This window comes from Rattus norvegicus, chromosome 19 (genome assembly GCF_021556685.1).
Source record: "Rattus norvegicus strain SHRSP/BbbUtx chromosome 19, alternate assembly SHRSP_T2T, whole genome shotgun sequence".
NCBI classification, from domain to species: domain Eukaryota; kingdom Metazoa; phylum Chordata; class Mammalia; order Rodentia; family Muridae; genus Rattus; species Rattus norvegicus.
The window spans coordinates 20,739,751-20,766,507 of NC_141552.1; the positions used below are offsets into that span (position 1 = coordinate 20,739,751).

The window sequence follows — 26,757 nt, forward strand, 5'->3', positions numbered from 1 at the left end:
CAGAGGAAACTGAAATATTGGATCCACCAGTGAATGCACCCTCAGGCTGAGTGTGGGGCTCTCCTCTCTGCACCTAAGTTACCAAAGCAGGATTGCTTACAGGCCTCTCTAAGCTATAACGTCTGATTTCATCTGAAAAATAAAATAGTCAGCAGATGTGTGTGTGTGGGATGGTGCAGCCAAAGGATTTGGACAAGCCTAGAGACATAACTCAGTGGACAGAGTAAGAAACAAGCATCTTCACTCCTGTTTCATGAATCACCCCACAAAGCACAAACGCATCTATCCTACTTAAAAAAAAAAAACAAGGTATTTTATTGAATGCATACACTAATACTGTTGTAAACATTGGTATTGGTAGTAAAGCTCAGATTTTGGGGGCAGATCCATGACTTGAACTATCTTCCTGACAACATATAAAACAATAAATAAATAAATAAATAAATAAATAAATAAATAAATAAGAAAAAACAGAAAAATAAAAAAACACAAAAAGCACAAGCCTTTCATGTGAAGTTACAGAAGAGTGATCCAGTGGTCACTTCTGACCAGGCCATTTTAGCTATGACAGTGCATAGTGAACCTTAATTTGATGGGTCCTATATAAAGCTTTGTGCAATATTGTCATTTTAACCAACCTCATCTAGAACCTACATAACAACACAGGATATGATCACAATGTCCTTGCTGTGTATCAAGTTATTTTTCTATGTCCTTGATTGTCAGGCATATTACAGCAACAATCTGAGATGGCTGGTAGACTTGGAAGAAAGTGGATATGAAAGATCCCCGTTTGATATCAGTACAGCCATTTCTTACGAATGAGAATCTTTTAAGCTGGCCCTCGCTTAGCCCCGTGACATTAGACAATAGACCAGAAAGTACAGAAAGCACATTCCCACCCACTCTCTAGGAAGCTGCCGGACCATAAGAACAGAGGGTACAGAACATATTTACTGCAGGGCAATTAGACAGGAAACATCTCTGGGAAGCTGACTGACCACTATAGAAGTGAGATATCCTTGGTACTGAATGCAGCTGTGCTATAGGCTGACATAGCTATAGCCTTGTCCTGGGAATTCCAGAAGAGAAACACCTGCCAAGACAGATATCCTTGGTCCTTGTCCTGGGAACCCCAGGATAAGAAAACATATATCAAGTCAGATGTCCTTCGTACTGAAATAGCTACACTGATGTGGTTACGGCCTTATCCCAGGAATTCCAGGACGAGAAACATCTGCCTAGTTATCCTTGGCACGAAATAGCTGAGCTAAGGAAACTGTGTAATCTTAACTGACATTTTATGCTGTATATTTCTGTTGTTTGAGGCTCCTCACATCCCTCCTGCGTGAGGACCGTGTCGAGCCCCAGTGCATTGGTATCCCAAAGTAAACCTCTTGTTTTTACATCAAGACTGAGTCCTGTGTGTTCATGGCGTGGTTATTGTCCTCAGGACTGGAGAGAGAGTCTCCTCTGTCTGAGGGTCTTTCAGATAAAGCTATAGTTGTGGGTTACACACCTCAGCTCTCATTGGCTAATGCTGTCCTCACAGTCCTTGGAGGCCCCTTTGTAAGACTACCTGTTGGAAAGTGGAAGCAGCTTTATTTGAGCTCAAAGTGAACCTGACGAGCAACGTAGAGAACAAGATGGGGTAATTGAGAACCTGTCTAAAACCAGCACAGAAACCCACCCTCCATTCAAAGCATCATCTACCAATTCTTGAATTTTTACCATTCTCTGCCAACCAGTCTTTCATTCAGGAAAGGTAGAAAAGAACTGGAAATGATCTTTGTATTCTAAGGACCTCGATCTGTCTTTCCTTAGGTCCACGTTAAGAACAAATGAAATGGGTATCACCATCTGAACAACTTAGTATCACCTACTCAGCATTTCTAGCCTAATACTGTGCCTATGGCAATCTCAAGCTTCCCAGAGTGTTGCTGCCCCAGCAAGAAGAATGAAGAACTGAGGTCAAACCCCAGTGAACCTTTCAAGGGGTTAGAAGAAAGCCATCAGAGATACTGCACTTCTTTGTCCTTAGATCAAATCAAGATGATACAACGTGAATCTAGTGTGCTATTCAACCATACATCTTCCTCACAACCCCACCTATCTGAGGTCATTGCTTGGCAGAATTCATGCCCCACCATCCTAGATATTTCTTCATTCATTGCTGCCAAGGGCCAGGTTTCCTGAGTTTTGTTTTTTATAGAATTGGGTGTAGTCAATCATAGTTGCCCTCTTTAAGAAATGACAAATATCTATAATAACTGAATATTCTGAAGGTTTTATACTGGTTTTATTATACATATAACTATGAAACGGAAAACATACATATTTCATCAATGAAATGAGTAAGATTGATTTAATGAAAAGAAAAATGGATGGTACTTCAAAACTTCCATGATTACATATTATCTATTTAATTCCCTCCACAATAGCAAGAAACGGACATTATTATTTACTTAAACCGAGAAAATATTAATTGTTTGGCCTGCTTTTCTGAGCTTCCTTAAGGTATAGTTAATTGACAGAGCTGTGGTTTCTAATTAGGGTCCATATTCTTCTGTTTTAAATGTGTGCCTTTTCTTTCTATTTTTTTCTCCATCTTTATTAAATTGGGTATATCTTATTTACATTTCAATTGTTATTACCTTTCTGGGTTTCCAGGCAAACATCCCCCTAACCCCTGTCCCTCCCCTTCTCCATTGGTGTCCCCTCCCCATCCTCCCCCCATTACCACCCTCCCCCCAACAAGCCCCTTCACTGGGGGTTCAGTCTTGACAGGACCAAGGGCTTCCCTTTTATTTCTAGTGGGTGCTGCTCTCCCTGCTCTGTGGGAAGTGGATAGGGGGAAGGCCTGGGCCTGAGGTGAGTTGGAACTGGGGTAGAAAGGCATAGGGTCTCCTAGGTGAGAATGTCAAACCGCCACTGCTGCTGCAGCCACCATGGAGAAGCCCTTGTTCCTGCTGCAGGGAGGAGAGTCTGGTGCCCACAAGATGGCTGAAGGGGAGCTGAGAGTGGACAGCTTCATCACCCGCCTGCTGGAGGTATGAGGATATCGTCCGGGAAAAATTGTGCAGATGACTGAAGCAGAAGTCCGAGGGCTGTGTATCACGTCTCGTGAAATCTTTCTTAGCCAGCCAACAGCTGTGAACACAGGTTTCTTTTGGAGAGCAGGCCTGTGCAGGCCCAGAACCTAGGTGGGACAGTTCAAGCTACCCTTTTTCCATGGCCAATCTCAGATCATATTCAGAAAGTATTTCTTGGGCTAAAGAGATGGCTTAGTGGTTAAGAGCACTGACAGCTCTTCCAGAGGTCCTGAGTTCAAATCCCAGCCACCACATGGTGGCTCACAACCATCTGTAATGAGATATGATGCCCTCTTCTGGTGTGTCTGAAGACAGTCACGGTGTACTTGTATATAATAAATAAATAAATAAATCTTTAAAAAAAAAAGAGTATTTCTTCCAGGTGAGGAATTTCCAATTTATGGAATTGAACTAACTTACTGATGGTGGAAGTGACACAGAGAGTTAAAGTACAGAAGGAATAATCCAGAGTGTCCACCAACAGTTGCTGTCACACCAGGGCTTTTAAAAGCTCAGCTGTTAGAGAAGCAATGTAGTCTTTGGTTATTCTCAAGCTTAGGTCTTCTAGTCATTATAAGCTGACCATGACACAAAAAGAGTCATCTATATCAAAATAGAGAATAGTAACTAGATTCACACCACACTATCACATTACTACTGTATTTGAGGTTCTCAGTTACTATCTAAGAACCTGGAAGAGGCCTGGGTCTTGCTACACATACTCATAATTTATGTCCCCATTGTCAGCTGAGATTCTTCATGCAGCCTGGGGTCAAGGAGGTCATCCCACAAAGCACAAAACACCCATCTCAGATAAACATGTATGGTTTATTGAATCCAAAACATCCATGAATTTCAGGACACAATTAAATGTTGAAACCTAAGGATAATAGATATAGAAGAGAATTAAGATTTCTAGTTCATAGATCCAGTAAACACCTTCAACAAATCATAGCAGCAAACTTCCATAAGGTAAAGAAAGAAAAGACCATAAAGGTACAACAAGCCTACAGAACATCAAACTAATTGTACCAGAAAAATTCCTCCATTCACATAATAATTAAAACGCTAAATGCACAGATCAAGAAAGAACATTAAAAGGGGTAAGGTATAAATATCTAGTAACAAATAAATTCAGACATATCTGAATTACACCAGACTTCTCAACAGAGATTCTAAAAGTCAGAAAATCTTGGGCAGATGTAATGCAGACACAGGCTCCTATATCCAGCATAATCCTCAATCACCATAAAAGGAGGAACCAGGATATTTCATGACAAAACCAAATTTAAACAATTCTTTTCTCTAAGAAAGCACAACAGAGGCTAATAGGAGGAAAACTCCAAGACAGTGAACTAAACTATACCCAAGAAAGACCAAGAAATTAATCTTCTCTCAATAATTTAAAAAAAGATAAGCACACAAACAAAATTTCACCTATAACCAGAAAAAGAAGAGAAAGCAGCAATCATTGGCTTTAATATCTGACCAGATCCTCTTTCCCTAATCCCCAAGCTCCCAGGGGCTAAACTGCCAGCCAAAGTGTATGCAAGGATGCTCTATGGTTCAAGGTGAGGCCTGTAGCCCCACCAAAGGCAGATCCTAGAGGTGTGAGGTGGGGAAATGTGTGGATATGTGTGGGTGCAGGAGCACTGTCACATAGGCAAAGCTGAGCAGAAATGGGATGTAAGGTTTGATGAGGGGCGTGTGGAAAGCAGGACAACAGTTGAAATGTAAATAAATAAAATAACCGATTAATAAAAAATTGCCAAAAATAAAATAACAAGTAAAAAGGTAAATGAAAATTAAACCAAACCAACCAAACAAACAAACAAAAGCCCCTGTAGTGGATTGGCCTAATGCTGCTTGTATTTTAATGCTAATTTGTTGAACTCAAGACTGGTTAACCCCAAATAACTGACCCTGCTCCCAGTTAACTGTGATTATAAAGAAGCCAACACCAACAGCCAACAGCAGAGAGATGGGGGAGGGGAGCTTTGAGGGCTTTGCTAGAGAGGATCATGAGGAGGGAAGAAGGAAGAAGAAATTGCCAAAGAATAAAGGAAGAACATGTGTGATGGAGAGGAGAGAGGAAGAGGACAGCAGCCATGGTTAAGGGAGAGGAGAGCCTGGTCCTGAGGGCTGTCCAAGTGAAACAAAAACAGTCAAGATGCTACACAGTCAGTAAGAGCAGCTCTCAGGCGAGCAGAGATCAGCAGAGACCCCAGACCAACAAGATACGAAAGCATAACTCCATCCAAACTCCCTCTCAATATCCCATGTCCTCCATGGGTCTGGCCTCAGTGTGTGTCCTGCGTCAGCACATGTGTTTGTCTCAGCTGACATCACTCTGCCCATCAGCCCGAGCCCCAGGAAACAGCGAGAAACTACAGCAGCCCACCAGAAGGGTTTTTGCTGTGGTTCTATGAAGTCCCAACAAATGCAGCTCAACTACAGAATGCAAGGCAGACCAATGCATGTGTGTCCTTAGTGCAGAACCTTTCATCACGTGTCCTTTCACATGCGTGCTTTAGCAGAACATCCTTTTACCTGCCTCTGCTTCAGTGAAACGTTCCTTCACACATCTGCCTTAGCCTTTCACCTGTGTCCAATTCAGGGAACCACTCCTTCAGGTGTAGAATTTCCCTAGATTAGCAAACCGCATACAGAACATTCAGAACAAAACAAGGTGTGTGGTCAGCATGTCCTTGAGCCAAGTCCCTTCTCCTCGTCAGTGACAGCAGGCGTGTTACAGCAACAATATGAAATGGCTGGCAGGCATGGAACAAAATGGCAAAGGTCTTCTGGGGGATGTCAGACCGTACCAGCCAGCAGCTCAACTGAATTTTTAAGTTTTGATGTTACAAGTGAATATACTTGACCTTCAAACGCTGAGAGAGCCCATTATAATATGAACTATATAAACTAGGCCAAGACCACCTCTAGGGCAAAGGCCCTCAGCCTGGGGGTCGTGACCCACACAGGGTCTCCTATCAGACAGTTTACACTACAATAAAGATTCATTACAGTAGCAAATTTACAGTTGTGAAGTAGCGACAAAATAATTTGTAGTTGGGGTCACCACAGCATGAGGAACTGTTCTAAAGGGTTGAGGCCATAGGAAGGTTGAGAAACACTGCTCTAGGAAATTATGTTTTCTTTCTCTTTCATATTTTTCAGACAGAATCTCAAACTGTAGCTGAGATTGGCTTGGCTTGGAACACGTGTGTAGTTCATGCTGGCATCAGACTTATGGCAATTCTCCTGCTTCAGCCTCCTACTCAGGAGCCTACCAGGGTGAGATCACAACCACGGGTAATGGGATTGCTGTTCTTGGTTGTCAACTTGAGTGTACCTGGAATTAACTAATGCCAAATGGCTTGATGCCCTGTGAGGGGGATTTATCTCTCTCTCTCTCTCTCTCTCTCTCTCTCTCTCTCTCTCTCTCTCTCTCTCTCTCTGTCTCCTTCCTTCTTTCTGTTTTCCTCTCTTCAACCCCCTCCTCTTAGTCCTCCTCCTCTTCTTTGTTTTTTTTTGAGACAGGGTTTCTCTGTGTAGCTCTGGCTGTCCTGGAATTCATTTTGTAGTCCAGGCTGGCCTTGAACTCAGAGATCCACCTGCCTCTGCCTCCTGGATGCTGAGGCTAAAGGCATGAGCACCATTGGATTTTTTTTCTTAATTAAATTATTTGAAGCAAGAAGACCTACTTCTGATCCAAATCTTTGAGATGAGGAGATAAATCTTTAATTCAGATCTTTTGAGATGGAAAGGCCCACTTCTAATCTGGACCACACCATCTTTATTTTTTTTTATCTTTATTAACTTGAGTATTTCTTATTTACATTTCGATTGTTATTCCCCTTCCCGATTTCCGGGCCAACATACCCCAACACCTCCCCCTCTCCTTCTGTATGGGTGTTCCCCTCCCCATCCTCCCCCCATTACCGCCCTCCCCTCAACAATCACGTTCACTAGGGGTTCAGTCTTGGCAGGACCAAGGGCTTCCCCTTTCACTGGTGCTCTTACTAGGCTATTCATTGCTACATATGCAGTTGGAGCCCAGGGTCAGCCTTTGGGTAGTGGCTTAGTCCCTGGAAGCTCTGGTTGGTTGGAATTGTTGTTCATATGCGGTCTTAACCCCCTTGAGCTCTTTCAGTCCTTTCTAAGATTCCTTCAACGTGGGTACCTTCTCAGTTCAGTGGTTTAATGATGGCACTCGCCTTTGTATTTGCTGTATTCTGGCTGTGTCTCTCAGGAGAGATCTACATCTGGTTCCTGTCAGCCTGCACTTCTTTGCTTCATCCATCTTATCTAATTGGGTGGCTGTATATGTATGGGCCACATATGGGGCAGGCTCTGAATGGGTGTTCCTTCTTCCTCTGTTCTAAACTTTGCCTCCCTATTCCCTGCCAAGGGTATTCTTGTTCCCCGTTTAAAGAAGGAGTGAAGCATGAGTGTTTTGGTCTTCCTTCTTGAGTTTCATGTGTTCTGTGCATCTAGGGTAATTCGAGCATTTGGGCTAATATCCACTTATCAGTGAGTGCATACCATGTGTGTGTTTCTGTGATTGGGTTACCTCACTCAGGATGATATTTTCCAGTTCCATCCATTTGCCTATGAATTTCATAAAGTCATTGTTTTTGATAACTGAGTAATATTCCATTGTGTAGATGTACCACATTTTCTCTGTCCATTCCTCTTTTGAAGGGCATCTGGGTTCTTTCCACCTTCTGGCTATTATAAATAAGGCTGCTATGAACATAGTGGAGCACGTGTCTTTGTTATATGTTGGGGCATCTTTTGGGTATATGCCCAAAAGAGGTATAGCTGGGTCCTCAGGTAGTTCAATGTCCAATTTTCTGAGGAATCTCTAGACTGATTTCCAGAATGGTTGTACCAGTCTGCAATCCCACCAACAATGGAGGAGTGTTCCTCTTTCTCTACATCCTCGCCAGCATTTGCTGTCACCTGTGTTTTTGATCTTAGCCATTCTGACTGGTGTGAGGTGAAATCTAAGGGTTGTTTTGATTTGCATTTCCCTTATGACTAAAGATTTTGAACATTTCTTTAGGTGTTTCTCAGCCATTTGGCATTCCTCAGCTGTGAATTCTTTGTTTAGCTCTGAAACCCATTTTTTAATAGGGTTATTTGTCTCCCTGTGGTCTAACTTCTTGAGTTCTGTGTATATTTTGGATATAAGCCCTCTGTCTGTTGTAGGATTGGTAATGATCTTTACCCAATCTGTAGGTTGTTGTTTGGACCACACCTTCTGCTGGCAGCTCATATCAAGGACATGGAAGAAGGAAGTTTGCTTTATTAATTTGCCTACTTCTTCAGGATTCCTGCATGTACTGAAGACCAGCTGAAATATCCAGGCTTATGGACAAAACTGTTGGGGTTCAGGAGTTGCCCCATAAACCACACAAACTCTGACCTCACTTAGAGAGGGATGGTTTTTTGAATGCCCACCCTAAGACTGATCATCAGAGACCTAGCTGAGAATTTGTCAGGCTAGGACCCTGGACATTTTTCTATGTCAATTTATAAAGTCTAAAACTGTGAGGTCATAGGCAGGTGCTGGAAGGGCTGTCTGGTTGTCAGCCCAGACTCAAGCCATTTTAGACAACAAAGGTTCATACTGACTTTTTATCTGTTTAAAGATTTATTTATTTACATATAAGTATACTGTAGCTGTCTTCAGACACACCAGAAGAGGGCATAAGGTCTCATTACAGATGGTTGTGAGCCACCATGTGGTTGCTGGGATTTGAACTCAGGACCTCTGGAAGAGCAGTCAGTGCTCTTAACCATGGAGCCATCACTGCAGCCCTCATATTGACCTTTAATTTTATTGGTCCTACATGAAGCTTATACTTATGGAATTTAAGATTAAGAAACCTCACAACATAAACAACTTCCTCCCAGTGGTTTGGGAACGGGTGGGTGGGGGAACACCCTCGAGGAGGCTGGGGAAGGGGGTGGAATGCAGGGTTATTGTAGGGGAAACTGGAAAGGGGGTTAACATTTGAAATGCAAATAAACAAAATAACCAATAAAAAAAAAAACATACACAAGTTATGTGATCATTCCTGACCCTGCTCTGAGTTAAATTATTTTCAGACAATCATGACAGGCAGACATATTACAGCAAGAATATGAACTATCTGGCAGGCATGGAACAAAATGGCTACAGCTATGCTGGGGGATTGGCTTCAACAGGGGCAACTACTGCGTTTTAGACCTTCCATTCCTTGTTGAATTAGCTGTGCCACAGCCTATAAGCCATTCTAATAAATTTTCTTTATATACAGAGTCATTCTAGGAGGGATGATTGGTTATGTATTATTAAATGCAATGCTGATCATGAAGCCCCACCACTTCCAAAGCATATGCAAGTGTAAGTAAGTTACTGAACAATTGAACAGAAATTAAAATTTACTGCATTTATTGCGTGTGTTGGCAGGCATAGGGAACACCTGGCTGCTTACATCTCTTGGTCTCTATAGAGTAGTGGGAGAACTGAGATCCACTGAGGAGGTCTCTCTCTCTCTCTCTCTCTCTCTCTCTCTCTCTCTCTCTCTCTTTGGTTCTTTTTTTTCTGGAGCTGGGGACTGAACCCAGGGCCTTGCCCAGGGCCTTGCACTTCCTAGGCAAGTGCTAAATCCCCAACCCCCTGAGGAGGTCTCTTAAGCAAAGACCAAATTCCTTGCAGTGACACTGGGTTCCAGGCTTGTTCTCCTGTTTAGGCCTCACTGTGGTCTATGTACACTCAATGCATTCTCCCCATGCAGGTTCCCATGGACTGAACTCAGAAAGTTGGGGTTAGGAGAAAGATGTCTGGTTAAATAGTCCACCAGGTTCACATTGTGTCAATGTGATTTAATCTAAGGACAAAGAAGTGGAGTTTCTCTGATGGCTTTCTTCTAAACCCTTGAAAGGATCACTGGGGTGTGACCTCAGTACTTCATACTTCTTGCTGGGTCAGCAACACTCAGGGAAGCTTGAGATTGCCATAGGCACAGTATTAGGCTAGATATACTGAGTAGATGATACTAAGTTGTTCAGATGGTCATACCCATTTGCATGGGTTCTTAATGTGCACCTAAGGAAAGAGAGATTAATGTCCTGAGAATAGGAAGATCATTTCCAGTTCTTTTCTATCATTCCAGACTGAAAGACTGGTAGGGAGAGAATGGTAAATAATCAAGAATTCACAGATGATGCTTTGAATGAAGGGTGGGTTTCTGTGCTGGTTTTAGACAGGGTCTCAAGTATCCCATGTTGCCCTCTACATGGCTGGCCAGGTTCACTTTGAGCTCAGATGAACCTCCTTCCACTTTCCAATGAATAGGCTTACAAGAGTGGCCTCCAAGGACTGTGAAGACAGCATTAGCCTTTGACAGTTGAGGTGTGCAACCCACAACTATAGTTTTAGCCACCTTTTTCCATGTCTACCAGCTATTTCAGATTGTTGCTGTTCTATGTCTGAAATCAAGGACGCAGAAAAATAACCAGATAGAGAGCAAGGACATGGTGATCACATCCTTGTCTCTTCTGTACGTTCTGGATGAGGTTTGTTAACATTCCAATATTGAAAAAAGCTTTATATAGGGCCCATCACATTAAGGGTCACTGTGCACTGTTCTATCTAAAATAGTCTAATCACACCTGACTACCATATAATACTTCCTGCAGTCGTCTTATGAGAAGCTTGAGCTTTTTGCTTTGACTTTTTTTTCTCTTTCTTTCTTATTTTTTGCTATATAAGTTGAGAGAAAGATAGTTAGGGCCATGAATTTGCCCCAAAAATTTGAACTACCAATGTGATCAATCAGTGTTAATGTGTGAATTCTATACAGTATTCATTTTTTACTATGATAGATGCTTTTGTTTTTGGTGTGGTGGCCATTTCCCAGTGTACAGGTGCTGGGACCTTACTCTATCCATTTAATGATGTTTATAGCTTCATTTTAGACGTTTATGTCCACCCCCTATATCTCTTGACTATTTTATTTTTCTGACAGAAGCTCATGGTATATGTTACTCAGGCTTGTGAGCAGTGCTCCTTTGTCGACATTGGTGCAGAGAGGAGAACCCCACAAGCAGCATGAGGTTCCCTTCACTGGTGGCTCCAATTTGCACTTTACTCTGCCAACTGGTCTCCACACTTAGCCTAGCACTTTGAAGACATCAACTCTTTCTCCTAAGGAATTTTTTGGCAATTGTCGATTGCTAAGCACATGACTTCATGAGTGTTCCCCTAACACACACCCATGTTGTAACCTACCATGCAGTCTATTTCTTGATGTGATTTAAAGCACATGTACATAATGAGACAGGAGAACTTTTGACTGCATATTCAAGCTGGTGTGAAATCTCAGGAAGTTTTAATGGCTTACATTGGTGAATGAGGACAATTTGAGTTAGGATGAGACATTTTTGGGCAAGATATGGAAGGAAACATTCATTTAGATGCATAGGAATTACTAAGGTTTTTTATAATCAAGCCTTGAGGAAAATTTGGCTTTGGAAGCAGGAGATGCTCATTGGCTCTGCCCCAGGAAAGTCTCCTGGAAAGGGCACCTCTGCTTATGCTCAGTACAGGGAGAACATTAGCAGGAGGCAAAGTCTGCTCCCCATGACATCTGCTGTCCCTTCTTGGACATTCTATTGTCTCCTAGAGAGTTCTGGCATCCTCTGTGATGTCACCAGTGTTGTAGTGACAACCAGTGCCCTAGTTTGTCTCAGTCTGAGTCTGGCGGTTACAACCTAAGACATGTTTTCCCTTCTTCGCAAGCGTTTTGGGAGGGGGAACGTCGATTCTGGAGAGACTAGAGTGAAGGAGTCTGGCCTTTCATCTCAAAGTAATGATGGACAAAGACAGCACTTCTGGGGAATGTGTAGTAAGTTCTGGGCAGTATATTTTGAGCTTCCTGTCAGGGGGTCTGCAGGCTTAAGCTGACCTTTCTAGCAATGGGCCACAGCAACTGGAGCATCTGAAAAGGAATTGAATTTCCATGAATATCACAATTCCTGAAAGTCAAGGATTTCAGAACTTTAGATTCTCTGTCCCCACTGGGAGGATATGGTAAGGCCAATGCTATTACACTGTGAACTTCTGGCCTTTACTTTTCAGTTCATTTGGTATGTTACATTGATATAATAACACCATGAGGAGTCATGGAGAGTCCAACTTTTCTGAGTTTAGACAGGGCAGCAATGTACTACACTATCTTTGCTTCTTTAAATACAGTGGATATCTGACTGTAGGAACAGGGGGAGAATTGTGCTCCAGGCAATAACCTTATGTTCTTAGGCCTTCTCTGATTTCTTCTAATTGCAGGGTCATTGTTAGCTTTATATATTAGAGATGTGCGTTACAAACATGTTTCTACAATACCAAAACTATTTGGATCGTGTAGAACAAGATTCAGCCTGTAACCTATGGGTACTTCTCGGGCATTGGGTATTTCAAATAGGGGAATTGATAAGTCTGTTGACCATGTCCTCCCTGGAAATGCGTTTTAAAACCAAAGTTGTTGGCCTAGAGTATCAGGGTAGGACATCTGAGTGTCTCCAATCACTCAAGTCATGAGGATGGTGAATTTATCATCTGAGTTCTGAAACCACAGGGGTGAGGAAACCAAGCTGTACCCTGTTCAGCTGATAATACTCCTGGAGAAGCCATCTCCATGGTCCATGTAAGCACGTGATGTCCAGCATAGGGCACACCTGGCTGCTTACATCTCTTGGTCTCTATAGAGTAGTGCGAGAACTGAGATCCACTGAGGAGGCCTCTTAAGCATAGACCAATCGCCTAGCAGTGACACTGGGTTCCAGGCTTGTTCTCCTGTTTAGGCCTAACTGTGGTCTATGTACACTCTATGCATTCTCCCCATGCAGGTTCACTTGTGTTCTTCTACCTACAGACGCTGGGAGAGAAACATCATCCCCTGAAACTGCCCTAAGTAAGAATCAGGCCAAGAAGGAAAAGGAGAGGCTGATTGAAGAGCTGCGGCTCATTACCGAGGAGAGAAATGACCTTAGAGATCGCCTGAGGTTCCTGACAGAGAGATCCAAGAACTACAGGTATGAATCACTCCAAAGGCTCTTGTTTCATTCCTGGGTCTGCAAGGTCACCTTCATCTTATCCTATTAAGGTTTTGGGTTCTAGAAAGCTGTGCCTCCCTAACCACCCTGTGCTAAACCTCACCTCCCATATAGAGGAGATTCAGAACCTGACCCTGAGGATTGAGATGGAAATTGGACTCATCTGCTTCCATTTATTGAAAAACAGAACTTGTAGTCTGAATGAACAATTGAGGAATAAAGTCAGGGAGAGTGAGTGCCCAGTGTGCATTTGCAAAGCCCTTTACAGCTGGTGGCTTTGCAAGATTGGAATTGCAGTCAGTTTATGGGGAGTCTCTGTACTTGCTAGGCAGGGGACTGAGTGCTGGAAGATCCAGGCAGCAGCCTGAGGGGCCTGGTCCCAAACTGTTCATCTCAGTGCTTGACTAGAAGGTCTCAGGCTCAGGCCTGTTTGTTATTGTCTGTGTGTCTTGCCCTCTGAGACAGCAATGGTGCATGCATTTCTCCTAGTTCTCACAGTGCTCTCTGTTTCCATATTTGTCTTTCTCTGACTCTGTTTACATTTCACTTTTTTTTGGGTGTGTCTTAGTCTGTGAGTCTGTGTGTGCATACATCAAAATGCATATGGACAACTTTTAAATGTTTTTATTTCCCTCCACATAGGAATCTAGTGGTCTATGTCTTGGCTTGAGTATTTACTTGTAACACCTTCATGGTGATGTGAATGCTCTGTTCTGGGAGCCCCACTGTCAACAACACAGTTCTTTGACTATGTGACCACTTTTGTCTGTTTATTTTTATTCTTTGTGCAGATTATAATTTTGTTTTGATATATGGTCTGTTATCAAAACAGGAGAAAAGAAATCACAGGTTTCTGGCTGTGTTGGGGTGGGGGAGCATGGAGAGGTGTGGCCTAGGCACTTGATAGCTTAACTGGCTTGACTGCAGATTTCCTCTTGATTGAACAAAGGGAGCCAGGGAGCCCTCCATCTGGATGCTGAGATTCTGGTGTCCTGGACGCAGAAAAACAGGTTTCTGAAGCTGAAGAAGATCCCAATATGTACAATTCAGAAGGTGTCCTTCCAGGACTGGGGTAGTACAGGACCCACCCTGAGTTCATATATTCCTAAATGCTGATGTTCATTGTATTCTATCATTTGGGGCCAGGCCACACTTCAGGCCAAATCCATATTATGAAGGCCTGGAGAGAATGGAGGAGGCGGTCATGTCAATTCTGCACAACTTAGAGATGGAGAACACTGAGATCCATGAGAACAGCCAGAAGCTGAAGAAGGAGATGACCTTCTCTAGGTAAGTCCTGGTCAGAAAGGCTATCACTTGTGGAATGGTCATTTCTGACTTTCTTTGTTCTGGATTAGACAGTCTTCAGCTATGATTCTATCTCTTGTGCTGTTTACACATCAGTGTGCCAGGGTTATTAGGACTCAGTTTTCAGTTCCATAAAAGAGTGTTCCTCATCCCAGGATTGTCTAGGCATCTGCAGAAGGCTCTAGATAGAACAGCACTGATTGAAGTCAGCAGGTTATTAGGCTGACCTGGAACTCTAGGGTCACACCAGGTTTTACAACACTCAGTGCGTGGACCACATGGTTAGCATGACCTTCTCTTGGTACTACTGACCTCTTTTGAGGGTGTTGGCCCACTACTAATTGATGTTGCCCCCATGCATTGGGCTTTAATGGATAGATGTAGATCTGTGTTCTTTTTGAGAGATGTGGACACTAATTGGTGCTCGGGCCAAGCACAGAATTTATTCTTCCCTGAATTAACTCTTTGTGGTTTGTGCAGCAGCATTATGTGTATCAAGATGTATTTTATTAAGTCTTCATGGGTATCTGGGACCTGGTAGAGTTAGTGGGACTTGGGAGTAGGAATGGGAGAAAGGGGCAGCATGATCTTACTATGCAGACTGTATTTCCAGAAACCTGCTCAGCCAGCTCCTGATGGAGAACACATGCAAGAAGTAGTTGGTCCCACGGAAGCAGGGGAGCAAGGAGGGACATCTTGATTGTGCACTGAACCAGAAATATTTGGTTGACTTCAACAAGAAAGATAAAGACCAGCAACGTCCAGACCCAGCATCATCTGGTAGGGACGAGCAGCTGTGTTAGCTTAACAATATCTGATAAAATTTGCCAATTTGATACATCTGTGCTCTCTCCTACCTCCTTTCTAATTTACACTCACAACCAGCCAACCACCTCATGTAATGGCATTGTTCATTGCTCTGTCTATGCACAAGTATTCTGGGAAGTTAAACACTTTTCAGAAATGGAATTATATTGCAAGTATATTTTGCTGATCTTTTTGAAGCTGCAGTCTAGAAATGGTGACAGATGAATAACATACCTCATTATTGCATATCCATGTGATAGATTGGATCCTATGCAGAGTTTTGAACAAGTTCGTGGTTCTTTGACAAATGACACTCTGTGTTAATGTGACTTCTTGTGTAGGAAGCACCTTTCCAGGATAAGAACCAAGTGCAAATGTCAAATTAGTACTTGTCATTGGCTTTAACCTTGGTGACATATGGACATCTCCATTCTTCCGGCAACTCAATGAGGTCACTTCCCATTGCCCTGTTCTTGGTTTGCACTGGTATAAGTCTGGGTCCCATATTGGCAGCCCACATTACAGTTAGGCTTGCCGGGGATTTTGCCCTACCTGCAGAGTTAGCAACAATGATATCAGTTAAAAGGTCCTTGTCGACTGTCCAATAGAACTGAGGTGGTAGAAGGCAGCATTCTGACAGCTGGCTAGCATTTCCCCACCAAATCAGTGTCTTAAAAACTGTGTTCCTCTCCCAGGTCTCAGAAAGTGCAAGAGAGCTGGAATTGGACACACCCCAGTAAGAGAGCTTCCTGAAGAATGAGTTGCTTTCTCAGGAGTCCCTGATGACAAACATCCTGAATGGTAACAATATTTTTTGGATGAATATTCTTCCTCAGAGTTAATTTGTCATTTCTTAGAGACCCTAAATTTATATAACACTAAGCCAGCCTGACTGATTGAGGTCTTACTCACTTTCTTCTTCAGAAAACACAACTTGAGAGACAGCTTGGGGGACCGCCTTTCATTATGTGTGCTAGAGGAGAAACAGCAATACGTCTGTGCTTCTACATGTTCGTTAAGAATATGCTTATGTTTAGAAATTTTTTTGTTATGATTTTAATTGAAGTTTTCTTTTTGTTGTTTCATATTTATGTGTTCTTGTTACAATTTTTCACTTTCAAATATTTTTAAATATTTTTATTCATTTTAATCCTGTTGTGTTATAAAAAAGTATTTGTTATGAATAAAAATTGAATTCTATCTCTTGACTCTTAAGACCATCATTCTTACTCAAGGGTTCTGTGGACCTAGAACTGACAGCTAGAGATGGATCTCTGCATGTTCCATGGAGCCTGGGCTAATAAGTGAATTCAAACTCACTAAGGGGTACCCAGTGTGATAGTGTTTTTTGTGTGGATAATGTGGCTGTGTCTCCAACAAACACTTTATGATGTAATCACTGACATACTTTACCCAATTGTTAGGGGCATGTGGTTCTTCTGAGAGAGCAGCAGATGCTCTAACCTGTGAGTCATCACCACAGCTCCTGCAGGTGGCTTTTGTTATTCCACATGAGGTGCTGTATTAGGTGGACAAGATCACCTATGATTAAATAGAGAGATCTCAGGAGATGTGTGTTCACAGGGAACTTACTGAGCTTGCCTGCTCAACGTGTTAGGTTGCCAGGCATCCCTACAGAGCTCTGGTGTTCTGGACAGCTTCATCACCCGCCTGCTGGCGGTATGAGGATATCGTCTGGGAGAAATTGTGCAGATGACTGAAGCAGAAGTCCGAGGGCTGTGTATCACGTCTCGTGAAATTGTTCTTAGCCAGCCAACAGCTGTGAACACAGGTTTCTTTTGGAGAGCAGGCCTGTGCAGGCCCAGAACCTAGGTGGGACAATTCAAGCTACCCTTTTTCCATGGCCAATCTCAGATCATATTCAGAAAGTATTTCTTGGGCTAAAGAGTTGGCTTAGTGGTTAAGAGCACTGACAGCTCTTCCAGAGGTCCTGAGTTCAAATCCCAGCAACCACATGGTGGCTCACAACCATCTGTAATGAGATATGATGCCCTCTTCTGGTCTGTCTGAAGACAGTCACGGTGTACTTGTATACTATAAATAAATAAATAAATAAATAAATAAATAAATAAATAAATAAATCTTTAAAAAAAAAGTATTTCTTCCAGGTGATGGATTTCCAATTTATGGAATTGAACTAACTTACTGATGGTGGAAGTGACACAGAGAGTTAAAGTACAGAAGGAATAATCCAGAGTGTCCACCAACAGTTGCTGTCACACCAGGGCTTTTAAAAGCTCAGCTGTTAGAGAAGCAAGGTAGTCTTTTGTCATTCTCAAGCTTAGGTCTTCTAGTCATTATAAGCTGACCATGACACAAAAAGAGTCATCTATATCAAAATAGAGAATAGTAACTAGATTCACACCACACTATCACATTACTACTGTATTTGAGGTTCTCAGTTACTATCTAAGAACCTGGAAGAGGCCTGGGTCTTGCTACACATACTCATAATTTATGTCCCCATTGTCAGCTGAGATTCTTCATGCAGCCTGGGGTCAAGGAGGTCATCCCACAAAGCACAAAACACCCATCTCAGATAAACATGTATGGTTTATTGAATCCAAAACATCCATGAATTTCAGGACACAATTAAATGTTGAAACCTAAGGATAATAGATAGAGAAGAGAATTAAGATTTCTAGTTCATAGATCCAGTAAACACCTTCAACAAATCATAGCAGCAAACTTCCGTACGGTAAAGAAAGAAAAGGCCATAAAGGTAAAACAAGCCTACAGAACATCAAACTAATTGTACCAGAAAAATTCCTCCATTCACATAATAATTAAGACGCTAAATGCACAGATCAAGAAAGAACATTAAAAGGGGTAAGGTATAAATATCTAGTAACAAATAAATTCAGACATATCTGAATTACACAAGACTTCTCAACAGAGATTCTAAAAGTCAGAAAATCTTGGGCAGATGTAATGTAGACACAGGCTCCTATATCCAGCATAATCCTCAATCACCTTAAAAGAAGGATCCAGGTTATTTCATGACAAAACCAAATTTAAACAATTCTTTTCTGTAGGAAAGCACAACAGAGGCTAATAGGAGGAAAACTCCAAGACAATGAACTAAACTATACCCAAGAAAAACCAAGAAATTAATCTTCTCTCAATAATTTAAAAAAAGAGAAGCACACAAACATAATTTCACCTATAACCAGAAAAAGAAGAGAATGCAGCAATCATTGGCTTTAATATCTGAACAGATCTTCTTTCCCTAATCCCCAAGCTCCCAGAGGCCAAACTGCCAGCCAAAGTGTATGCAAGGATGCTCTATGGTTCAGGTGAGGCCTGTTGCCCACCAAATGGAGATCCTAGAGGTGTGAGGTGGGAATGGATATGTGTGGGTGGGGAAGCACTGTCACATAGGCAAAGCTGAGCAGAAAAGGGATGTAAGGTTTGATGAGGGGAGTGTGGAAAGCAGGACAACAGTTGAAATGTAAATAAATAAAATAACCGTTTAATAAAAAATAGCCAAAAATAAAATAACAAGTAAAAAGGTAAATGAAAATTAAACCAAACCAAACAAACAAACAAACAAAACCCCTGTAGTGTATTGGCCTAATGCTGCTTGTATTTTAATGCTAATTGTAGAACTCAAGACTGGTTAACCCCAAATAACTGACCCTGCTCCCAGTTAACTGTGATTATAATGAAGCCAACAGCCAACAGCTGCACAGCAGAGAGATGGGGGAGGTGAGCTTTGAGGGCTTTGCTAGAGAGGATCATGAGGAGGGAAGAAGGAAGAAGAAGCTGCCATAGAATAAAGGAAGAACGTGTGTGATGGAGAGGAGAGAGGAAGAGGACAGCAGCCATGGTTAAGGGAGAGGAGAGCCTGGTCCTGAGGGCTGTCCAAGGGGAACAAAGAGCAGCCATGATGCTACATAGCCTGTAAGAGTTGAGCCTTATTGTTTGGAAAGTAGATCTGGTCCATGGAGGTCAGGCAGCTTCACAGCTACTGTGCTGACTAATGCACACTAAAAATAAATTTAACACAATATGAGTAACCAGTAAGACAGCTCTGTAGCGGATCCTAAAAGGAATACTTTAGTTTGAAAGGAAGGACAAAACACCAGAGAACACAGGGGATAAATTAATAAAACTAGGAAAGTTAATCAAAGAAGACTGTGAAAACCACAAAAATTAACAAAATGACAAAATTTAATACATAGGTTTAAATAATAATTACGTATCACTAAACTCAATATCTAGGGTGGTGGGGCATGAATTCTGCCATGGTCTGAACTCAGAAAGGTGGGGTTGGGAGAAACATGTCTGGTTAAATAGTCCACCCACATTGTGTCAATGTGATTTAATCTAAGGACAAAGAAGTGGAGCATCTCTCATGGCTTTCTTCTAACCCCTTGAAAGGATCACTGGGGTGTGGCCTCAGTACTTCATACTTCTTGCTAGGTCAGCGAAACTCAGGGAAGCTTGAGATTGTCATACAACAGTATTAGGCTAGATATACTGAGTAGATGATACTAAGTTGTTCAGATGGTGATATCCAATTGCATGTGTTCTTAATGTGCACCTAAGTAAAGAGAGATCAAGGTCCTTAGAATAGAAGGAACATTCCCTGTCCTTTTCTACCATTCCAGACTGAAAGGCTGGTAGGGAGAAAGTGGTAAATAATAAAGAATTAATAGATGATGCTTTGAATGAAGGGTTGGTTTTTGTGCTGGTTTTAGACAGGGTCTCACGTACCCATGTTGCCCTCTCCCTGGCTGGCCCGGTTCACTTTGAAGTCAGTCCTTCCATTTCCAATAGACAGTCTTACAAGAGGGGCCTCCGAGGTCTCTGAGGACAGCATTAGCCATTGACAGTTGAGGTGTGCAACCCACAACTATAGTTTTAGCCACTTTGTTCCATGTCTACCAGCTATTTCAGATTGTTGCTGTCTATGCCTGACAATCAAGGACACAGAAAAATAACCTGATAGAGAGCAAGGACATGGTGATCACATCCTTGCCTCTGCTGTATGTTCTGGATGAGGTTTGTTAAAATTCCAATATTGCAAAAAGCTTTATATAGGGCCCATCACATTAAGGGTCACTGTGCACTGTTTCATCAAAAATGGCCTAATCAGAACTGACCGCCAGACAACACTTCCTGCGAAGTTCCTATGAGAAGCTTAAGTTTTTTGTGTTTTTTCTTCTTCCTTTCTTTCTTTCTTTCTTTCTTTCTTTCTTTCTTTCTTTCTTTCTTTCACTTTATAGGTTTAGAGGAATGTATTTTGGGCCACGGATCTGCCCCTAGTATCTTAGCTATGGATATGATCAATCAGTGTTAGTGTATGCATTCAATAAAATGTCCATTTTTGACTAAGGTAGATGCTTCTGTGTTTTGTGGGGTGACCCATTGTCAATGTCTAGTGAGTTGGGGCCCTGGGTATGGTCGCATACCCCAGGACACAGGGGGTGCAGAGCAAAGGCAGAAGAAACTGTACGCAGTTGCAAGCTTTCTTAATCCTTATTAAGCTAAGAATATGCATTACTACAATTTTCATTATGTCAAGATACCATAAGATCATTATTCCCAGGATACCAGGAACAATGAGGGAAGATTAAACAAAGAAAGACGAATAAACAAAAGCTTCTTCTAAAAATATTCATATAACAAATCACCTCTCTTATTATAATCAAAATATACTCACCATTACCAAGAGAGATTTAGAACCACTTCCACAGAAACGGGACACAGCAGAACATAATTTAAGGCCAAGTGAGAAAAACATTTTATTCTCCAGGGCGGCATTCCAGCCCCTACTTGAATCTGTCACCAGGCCTTTCTTGACCCTGCCTGGGAGCTGCATCTCTATGTCTTAACAATTCCTTCTTTTTTCTTTGTTTTAAAGTAACACTTTACATAACATAGCTAACGTTCCTTGTAGTGGTTTAGTCAGGTAAAAATAAAGCAACATAATACATAATGTACATAAGATTATGGCAAAACTAGCTCCTCCCATGCTATGGAAAATCCTTTGAAGCCAAGCCTTGGGATCTAATCCTGTCAATTGATCAGCCAATAATTTAGCTATTTCCATAGGGGTAGTATCTTCTAGCTGTTTACCGAAAGACATTCGAACATCATATTTCAAGGTATTAATTACTTTTGAAGCACTTTCATTACCTTCTAAATAGGCTTGAATTAACTTCCAGTCATGTTCTGTGTCATTATCCATATATTTACTAACAGAAAAGTAGTAGGATTTCATCATGATAAGCAATATAAGCCCGATAACTGGCATTGGCCGCAGCAGAAGAAACCATGAGTAAAACACACATTGCTAAGAATAAGTGCTCAGCAGTAAAGGACTTTCCTGAAGGAGACAAAATTATTCCTTTCAGTGCTTAATCGCTTCACCTGACCCCACATAGGTAATAGGGTTGTCACTGCACGGATCCTTATCCATTGTTGTTTGTGGACACTAAGAGAAGCCAGGGCCTCAGTAATGGAGGACACCTCCTCATCTCCTGAGAACATCCATCAGGAGAAAATGTAGCTGGTTTAACTGGATTCCTTTGAGGGTAGGGAGCAGTTCTTATTATTCTGTGCTTGGATCCATCTCCCGGGTAACCAGAATAGTCTCCCATCCTGTAATGAGACAAAACCCTCTCCCCTATATACAATGATGTCCCTTCCTGCCATTCAGCATCCCGGGCAATTTTTATCCATACTGTCTGTTCCATGCCTTCTGGGGGGAAGTTCAACAAAGTGTCTATCTGCTCTTGATATAACTTCACCTTGTGGTAAATTAAGAAAATTATTAACGTATAATGCTTGTGCCAATAGAGCTCTGGGACTGGTCTGCAAACTCCATTCAGGTTGCATAAGGCCATCTCTTTCCCCCCTTTTTAATTTTATAATTTGTCATTTCAGGGTATGGTGAATTCTTTCAACAAAAGCTTGTCCTTGTGTATTGTGTTCTATACCAGTAATATGTACAATATGATATCGTTGACAAAATTGTTTATATTGATAAGAAATATATGTTGGTCCATTATCAATTTTAATTTTAGAAGGCAGTCCCATAACAGCAAAAGTTTCCAATAGATGCTGTATAACATGAGCAGTGCGTACTCCTGGCAATGGTGTAGCCCACACAAATTTTGAAAAATTATCTATGCTTACATCTATATGTGAAAGGCGACCAAACTAAGAAATATGGGTTATATCGATCTGACACGATGTATTAAGTTGCATCCTTCTGGGATTAATTTGAGATGGAACACATTTTATACATGAAGACTGACACATAGGACAATTAGCAATAATTCGTTTGGCTTGAGAATAGGGAAGCTTATATTTAATATGTAAATATCCTGTATTGGCATGATTATGACTGTGTTCTTCTGGGGTAGCAAATGCCACTAATTGATCTACCATATGATTGCCAAGTGTTAAAGATTCTGGAAGTTTTGAATGTGATCTAGTATGTGTAATGAATATTCTAGAGTTTCATAATAACAATAGTCCTTTAATATGTGAGAATAACATTTAATATAGGCTTAGATGTAGAAACAACAGCAGTCGCAATATTCTGTACTACTCCTACAACATAAGCGGACTCAGCTATAATATTTTTACATCATGAGTAAAATCCTGGAATACATTAATTACCGCTAATAATTCATTTTGTTGTACTGACCCAAAAGAAGATTCTTGTCCCCAAAATTAATCTTTGGTCCAATAAGCCATCTTGGTCTTAGAGCCATCTGTAAACACAGTAAAGTGTGATGGTAATGGATCAACAGAAATTAGTGTATTTATCAATTTTTTTTTGTTTTTTAAAGCAATCCCACAATTTACTATGGGGAGGATGAAATTCAATATTTCCAGTGTAAGAAATCATGGCTAATTGAAAAACCTCAGACATCTGCATTAAATATTCCACTTTATCTTTGCTTAATGGGAGAACAAGAGCAGCACAATCATATCCCCACAGAGTAACAGGTCTTTGTATGCCTTGCTGAATATAAAGAAATTTGTTCCTCATAATTTGTTAATGTTTGTTTAAAGTTTTATTTAATATAAACCCACTCTAAAGGCAACTCATCCTGAGTGAAAGTGCCTGTAGGATATTCAAGAGTATTTAAACATATAATTTAATAACTCTATCTGGATCAATACGTGCCAAATATGCATCTTTCCATTTTCAGAAAAGATACCCTTGCATGCCTTCATATAAGCATTAATATCCCCCGTCTCCTTTATAGGTAATAATGCTCTCCTGTACTCCTCATTAGCATTTTCAAAAGCAAGCATTTGCAGCAGTTGTCCTCCAGCTTCCTCTCCTACCACTGTTCTTTCCAATGTTAATTTTAATATACATAAAAACTTAATATATGGTTCATAGAAAGCTACTACCTTTTTCAACCAACCAGTATCATCCTTTATAATAAGTCGGTTGGGCCACACCTTGAATCGATGCTGGCCTAATGATAGGAAAAGAAAAAGCAGGTGAATTCGTCATCATCATCCTGTGAATCTAATGGTCAGCATGCCATCCTCGGGAAACGACATAGAAAAACCTGCTTCAGGCAGTGGTGCAGAGGGCAAAACTTTTACTTTCGTTTTGTCTTAAGGAAGCTCTAGCTTCTTGTTCTGTATTCGTTATTACCCTGTCTGCATTCATGGCCTTGAACACAGTAAAAATTACAGCCCAAAGAGACCAGAAATTGGAATCATTTTGCCCTGCCTGACAGCCTTTTTCACCTTAACTTTCACTTTGACCCAGATATCAGAATCCCTGGAACCCTTGTCAGGGAACCATGGAGTTTACTCTTGCTGTCTCTAAACACTTTTCTAAACCAGACTGATAGACATGAATTCCCTGCACTCTTAAAGATGCTTAAGCATAGCAAGATGAAGAGAAGATTTATCTTGTCCCATTTCCTTGTAATAAAATGTACTTACCTTATCTGACTGTCCAGACTTACCTTCAGGGACCCTGTTCCAGTGCCATAGGTCGACATCTAGGGTGTTGGGAGCCCTGCGTCCGGTCGCATTCCTTTCTGTGTTTCCAGATGCTCAGTGGCCATGCCACTCCAGCATGCTTTGAAATGAACCAGTCCGCAACCACCACCACCACCACCACCACCACCACCACCACCAGCACCACCACCAATTTGGTTTTGTAAATAAAGTTTTATTGACATCGCCATCCTCAGCATTTACATCCTGTTCAGTGCTGCTTCTGGCTGCAGCTGCAGGGCTTAGGAGCCACAGAGCCCTTTAGGCTCCCAGAGCTGAGAGCATTGACCATTTGCCTTGTTTGTGAAAGAGGTGACTGACCCCTGTGCTCGAGGTGGCCTTTCCGTGCCCCTTAACCCATAGCATAGGTCTCTGTGCCATCCTCTCCCTTTGCTGTGGTGTGCACTTCCTGGTACATTTCTGTTAGCTCTTGACATTTCCAGAGCATTGGGTCTTGCAAATTGAATTTGCATGGCACCAGGAATAGACCTGATAGCAGGGTGTGGGACACTCCCTGTGGGGACCCTGCCCAGGGGCATAAGCTTACTTTTCCAGTCAACTCCCTGAACAGTGAGCCTTTGTGGGACAAGGTACTTCACGACATGACTTGACCTCTCTGCAGTGCACCCAATCCCTGCTTGGCTCAGATGTCCCCCAGAGAGGTTGTGTGAGTGTCCCCAGTAGAGGCAGCACTCTGTGTGGTGGCATTGACATGGCATCCAGGAAAGTCAAAACCAGAGGGACATGTCGGGCAGTTGGAAGCAGATGTCTGCGTCCATGGAGAGAAGGATGGACTAGACACTCCTACAGGGGGTGAGCTGAGAAGCACTTCCTTGGCTTTTTCACAGCCGTGTAGGCTGCATGCCATGCTGTGTATCCATGCTGTGCTGAAGCCCCAGGCTTTGAGTCTCCCACAGCTGCTGTGTCCTAGGTCCAGGGTAGGATTAAGCAGACTTCAGCAGGAGAAAGGTGAAAACCCTGTTTGCAGGGTGGGGATAGCACAGTCATAACACACCTGCGCATGAGGCCCCTGACTTAGAGCCGTATAGCAGCTGTGACAAGCCAGCTCTGGTGACACTCATCTGCAATGCCAGGCCATGGGGGGTAGAGGCAGTAGGATCAGTTGTTTAATTATCCTTGGCTACACGGCAAGTTCGAGGCCAGCCTGGGCAACTTTGTCTATGAAAATAAGACAAAATGAGGTCTTGACTCTGAGCATCACTGCCTGTACCTGGCACAGTTGCCCCACCCAGGTAAGAAACCCCTCTGTCCAGAGGCCATAACTGCAGGAGACCCCTTGCGAAGTGTCTATACAGCGCCCTGTTTGACTGGTCTGTGCTGAGGACCAACCACGCTCTCCTCAACAGGAAGGACATGGGAGAGGCTGTTTCTGTGAGATTCCGGGCCCTGAGACGGCCAAGAATAAACCCTGTCCTTGGGAAAGCCATGGAGACTAGGAACCCACGGGATCTCTGCAAACACCAGGGCTGGCAGAGGACTCTGATCCTCTACAGCAGCTGCTCTCTATCTGTGGGTTCTACATCAGCGCTCCTGCACACCAACATTTACATTACAATTCCTCACAGTAACAAAGTTACACTCATGAAGTAGCTCTCCAATAAGTTTATGGTTGGGATCACAACATGAGGAACTGAAATAAAGAGTCACAGTGTTAGGAAGGGTAAGAACCGCCATTCTATAGGAACCCAGGCATCTGCACTCGGTGTCTGGAACTGTGATAGGCTAGACTTCACCCTCAGAGATGCCAGCATGTGGGCACCAAGCCTAGGTTCCACCCCAATGCTTACTGGATATGTGCAGGCCTGGTTCCATCAAGAAGTAATAAAGGAACCCTTGGCAAAAAAACACTGGGTACCAAACTGGTCAGGAAAACACACCCCCTCTTCTGCAACTCCTCTCAGGAGGGCTAGTCTTTCCAGGAGGCCCCGGCTATAACCAAACCTTGTCTCCCAGTGCTTGCCCATTGGTGTCTTGGCCATATTCAGATTTGAGGACTTTGAACAGAATAGCTTCCAGCAGATTTGCATCAATGAATCCAACAAGCAGTTGCAGTCCTACTTCACCCAGCACACCTTCAAGCTGGAGCAGGTGAGAGTGGACACCTATTCGCCAGCCCAGCCCAGCCATCACCCTGAATGTGAGCTGTGTCCCTCAGTATCAGCGGGATGGGGCCTGGGCACCATAGGTTCCCCAGGACCTAAAGCTATGTCCTTGAACTCAGTGCCATGCTCAGCCCTTCCAGCCTCTTTCAACCCTTCTGGATGCTCAGCTGCTCCTGCAGCAAGGCAGCAGTGTGCACATTCTGTCACGTCATTTGTGTGTGTCTACAGGAGGTCAGAGCCTGTCTCCTCTGTTCCTTTCTTTTGCTGTATTTGCCTTTCTGAGGAGGCAGCACCCACAGGTATGGGAG

The 26,757-nt window shown here is 42.5% G+C and overlaps 2 protein-coding genes across 3 annotated transcripts in view; both read left to right on the forward strand.

Moving 5' to 3' along the window:
* LOC147999059 (disks large homolog 5-like) overlaps positions 1 to 16,517 on the forward strand; it is an 80,176-nt gene extending 63,659 nt beyond the window's left edge. The window contains exons 2-6 of one of the 2 annotated variants that reach the window (XM_087595989.1): positions 13,022 to 13,181; positions 14,349 to 14,492; positions 15,124 to 15,290; positions 16,013 to 16,118; positions 16,242 to 16,517. In XM_087595989.1, coding sequence (XP_087452115.1) covers positions 13,022 to 13,181; positions 14,349 to 14,492; positions 15,124 to 15,169 — 350 coding nt within the window. In that variant the 3' untranslated portion in view covers positions 15,170 to 15,290; positions 16,013 to 16,118; positions 16,242 to 16,517. Of the gene's footprint in view, positions 1 to 11,793; positions 11,996 to 13,021; positions 13,182 to 14,348; positions 14,493 to 15,123; positions 16,119 to 16,241 lie in introns of those variants that run through there. The other variant, XM_087595991.1, reaches the window with a different exon arrangement.
* Positions 1 to 26,757, forward strand: part of LOC147999061 (uncharacterized) — a 59,118-nt gene that overhangs the window by 16,864 nt on the left and 15,497 nt on the right. The window lies entirely within an intron of this gene.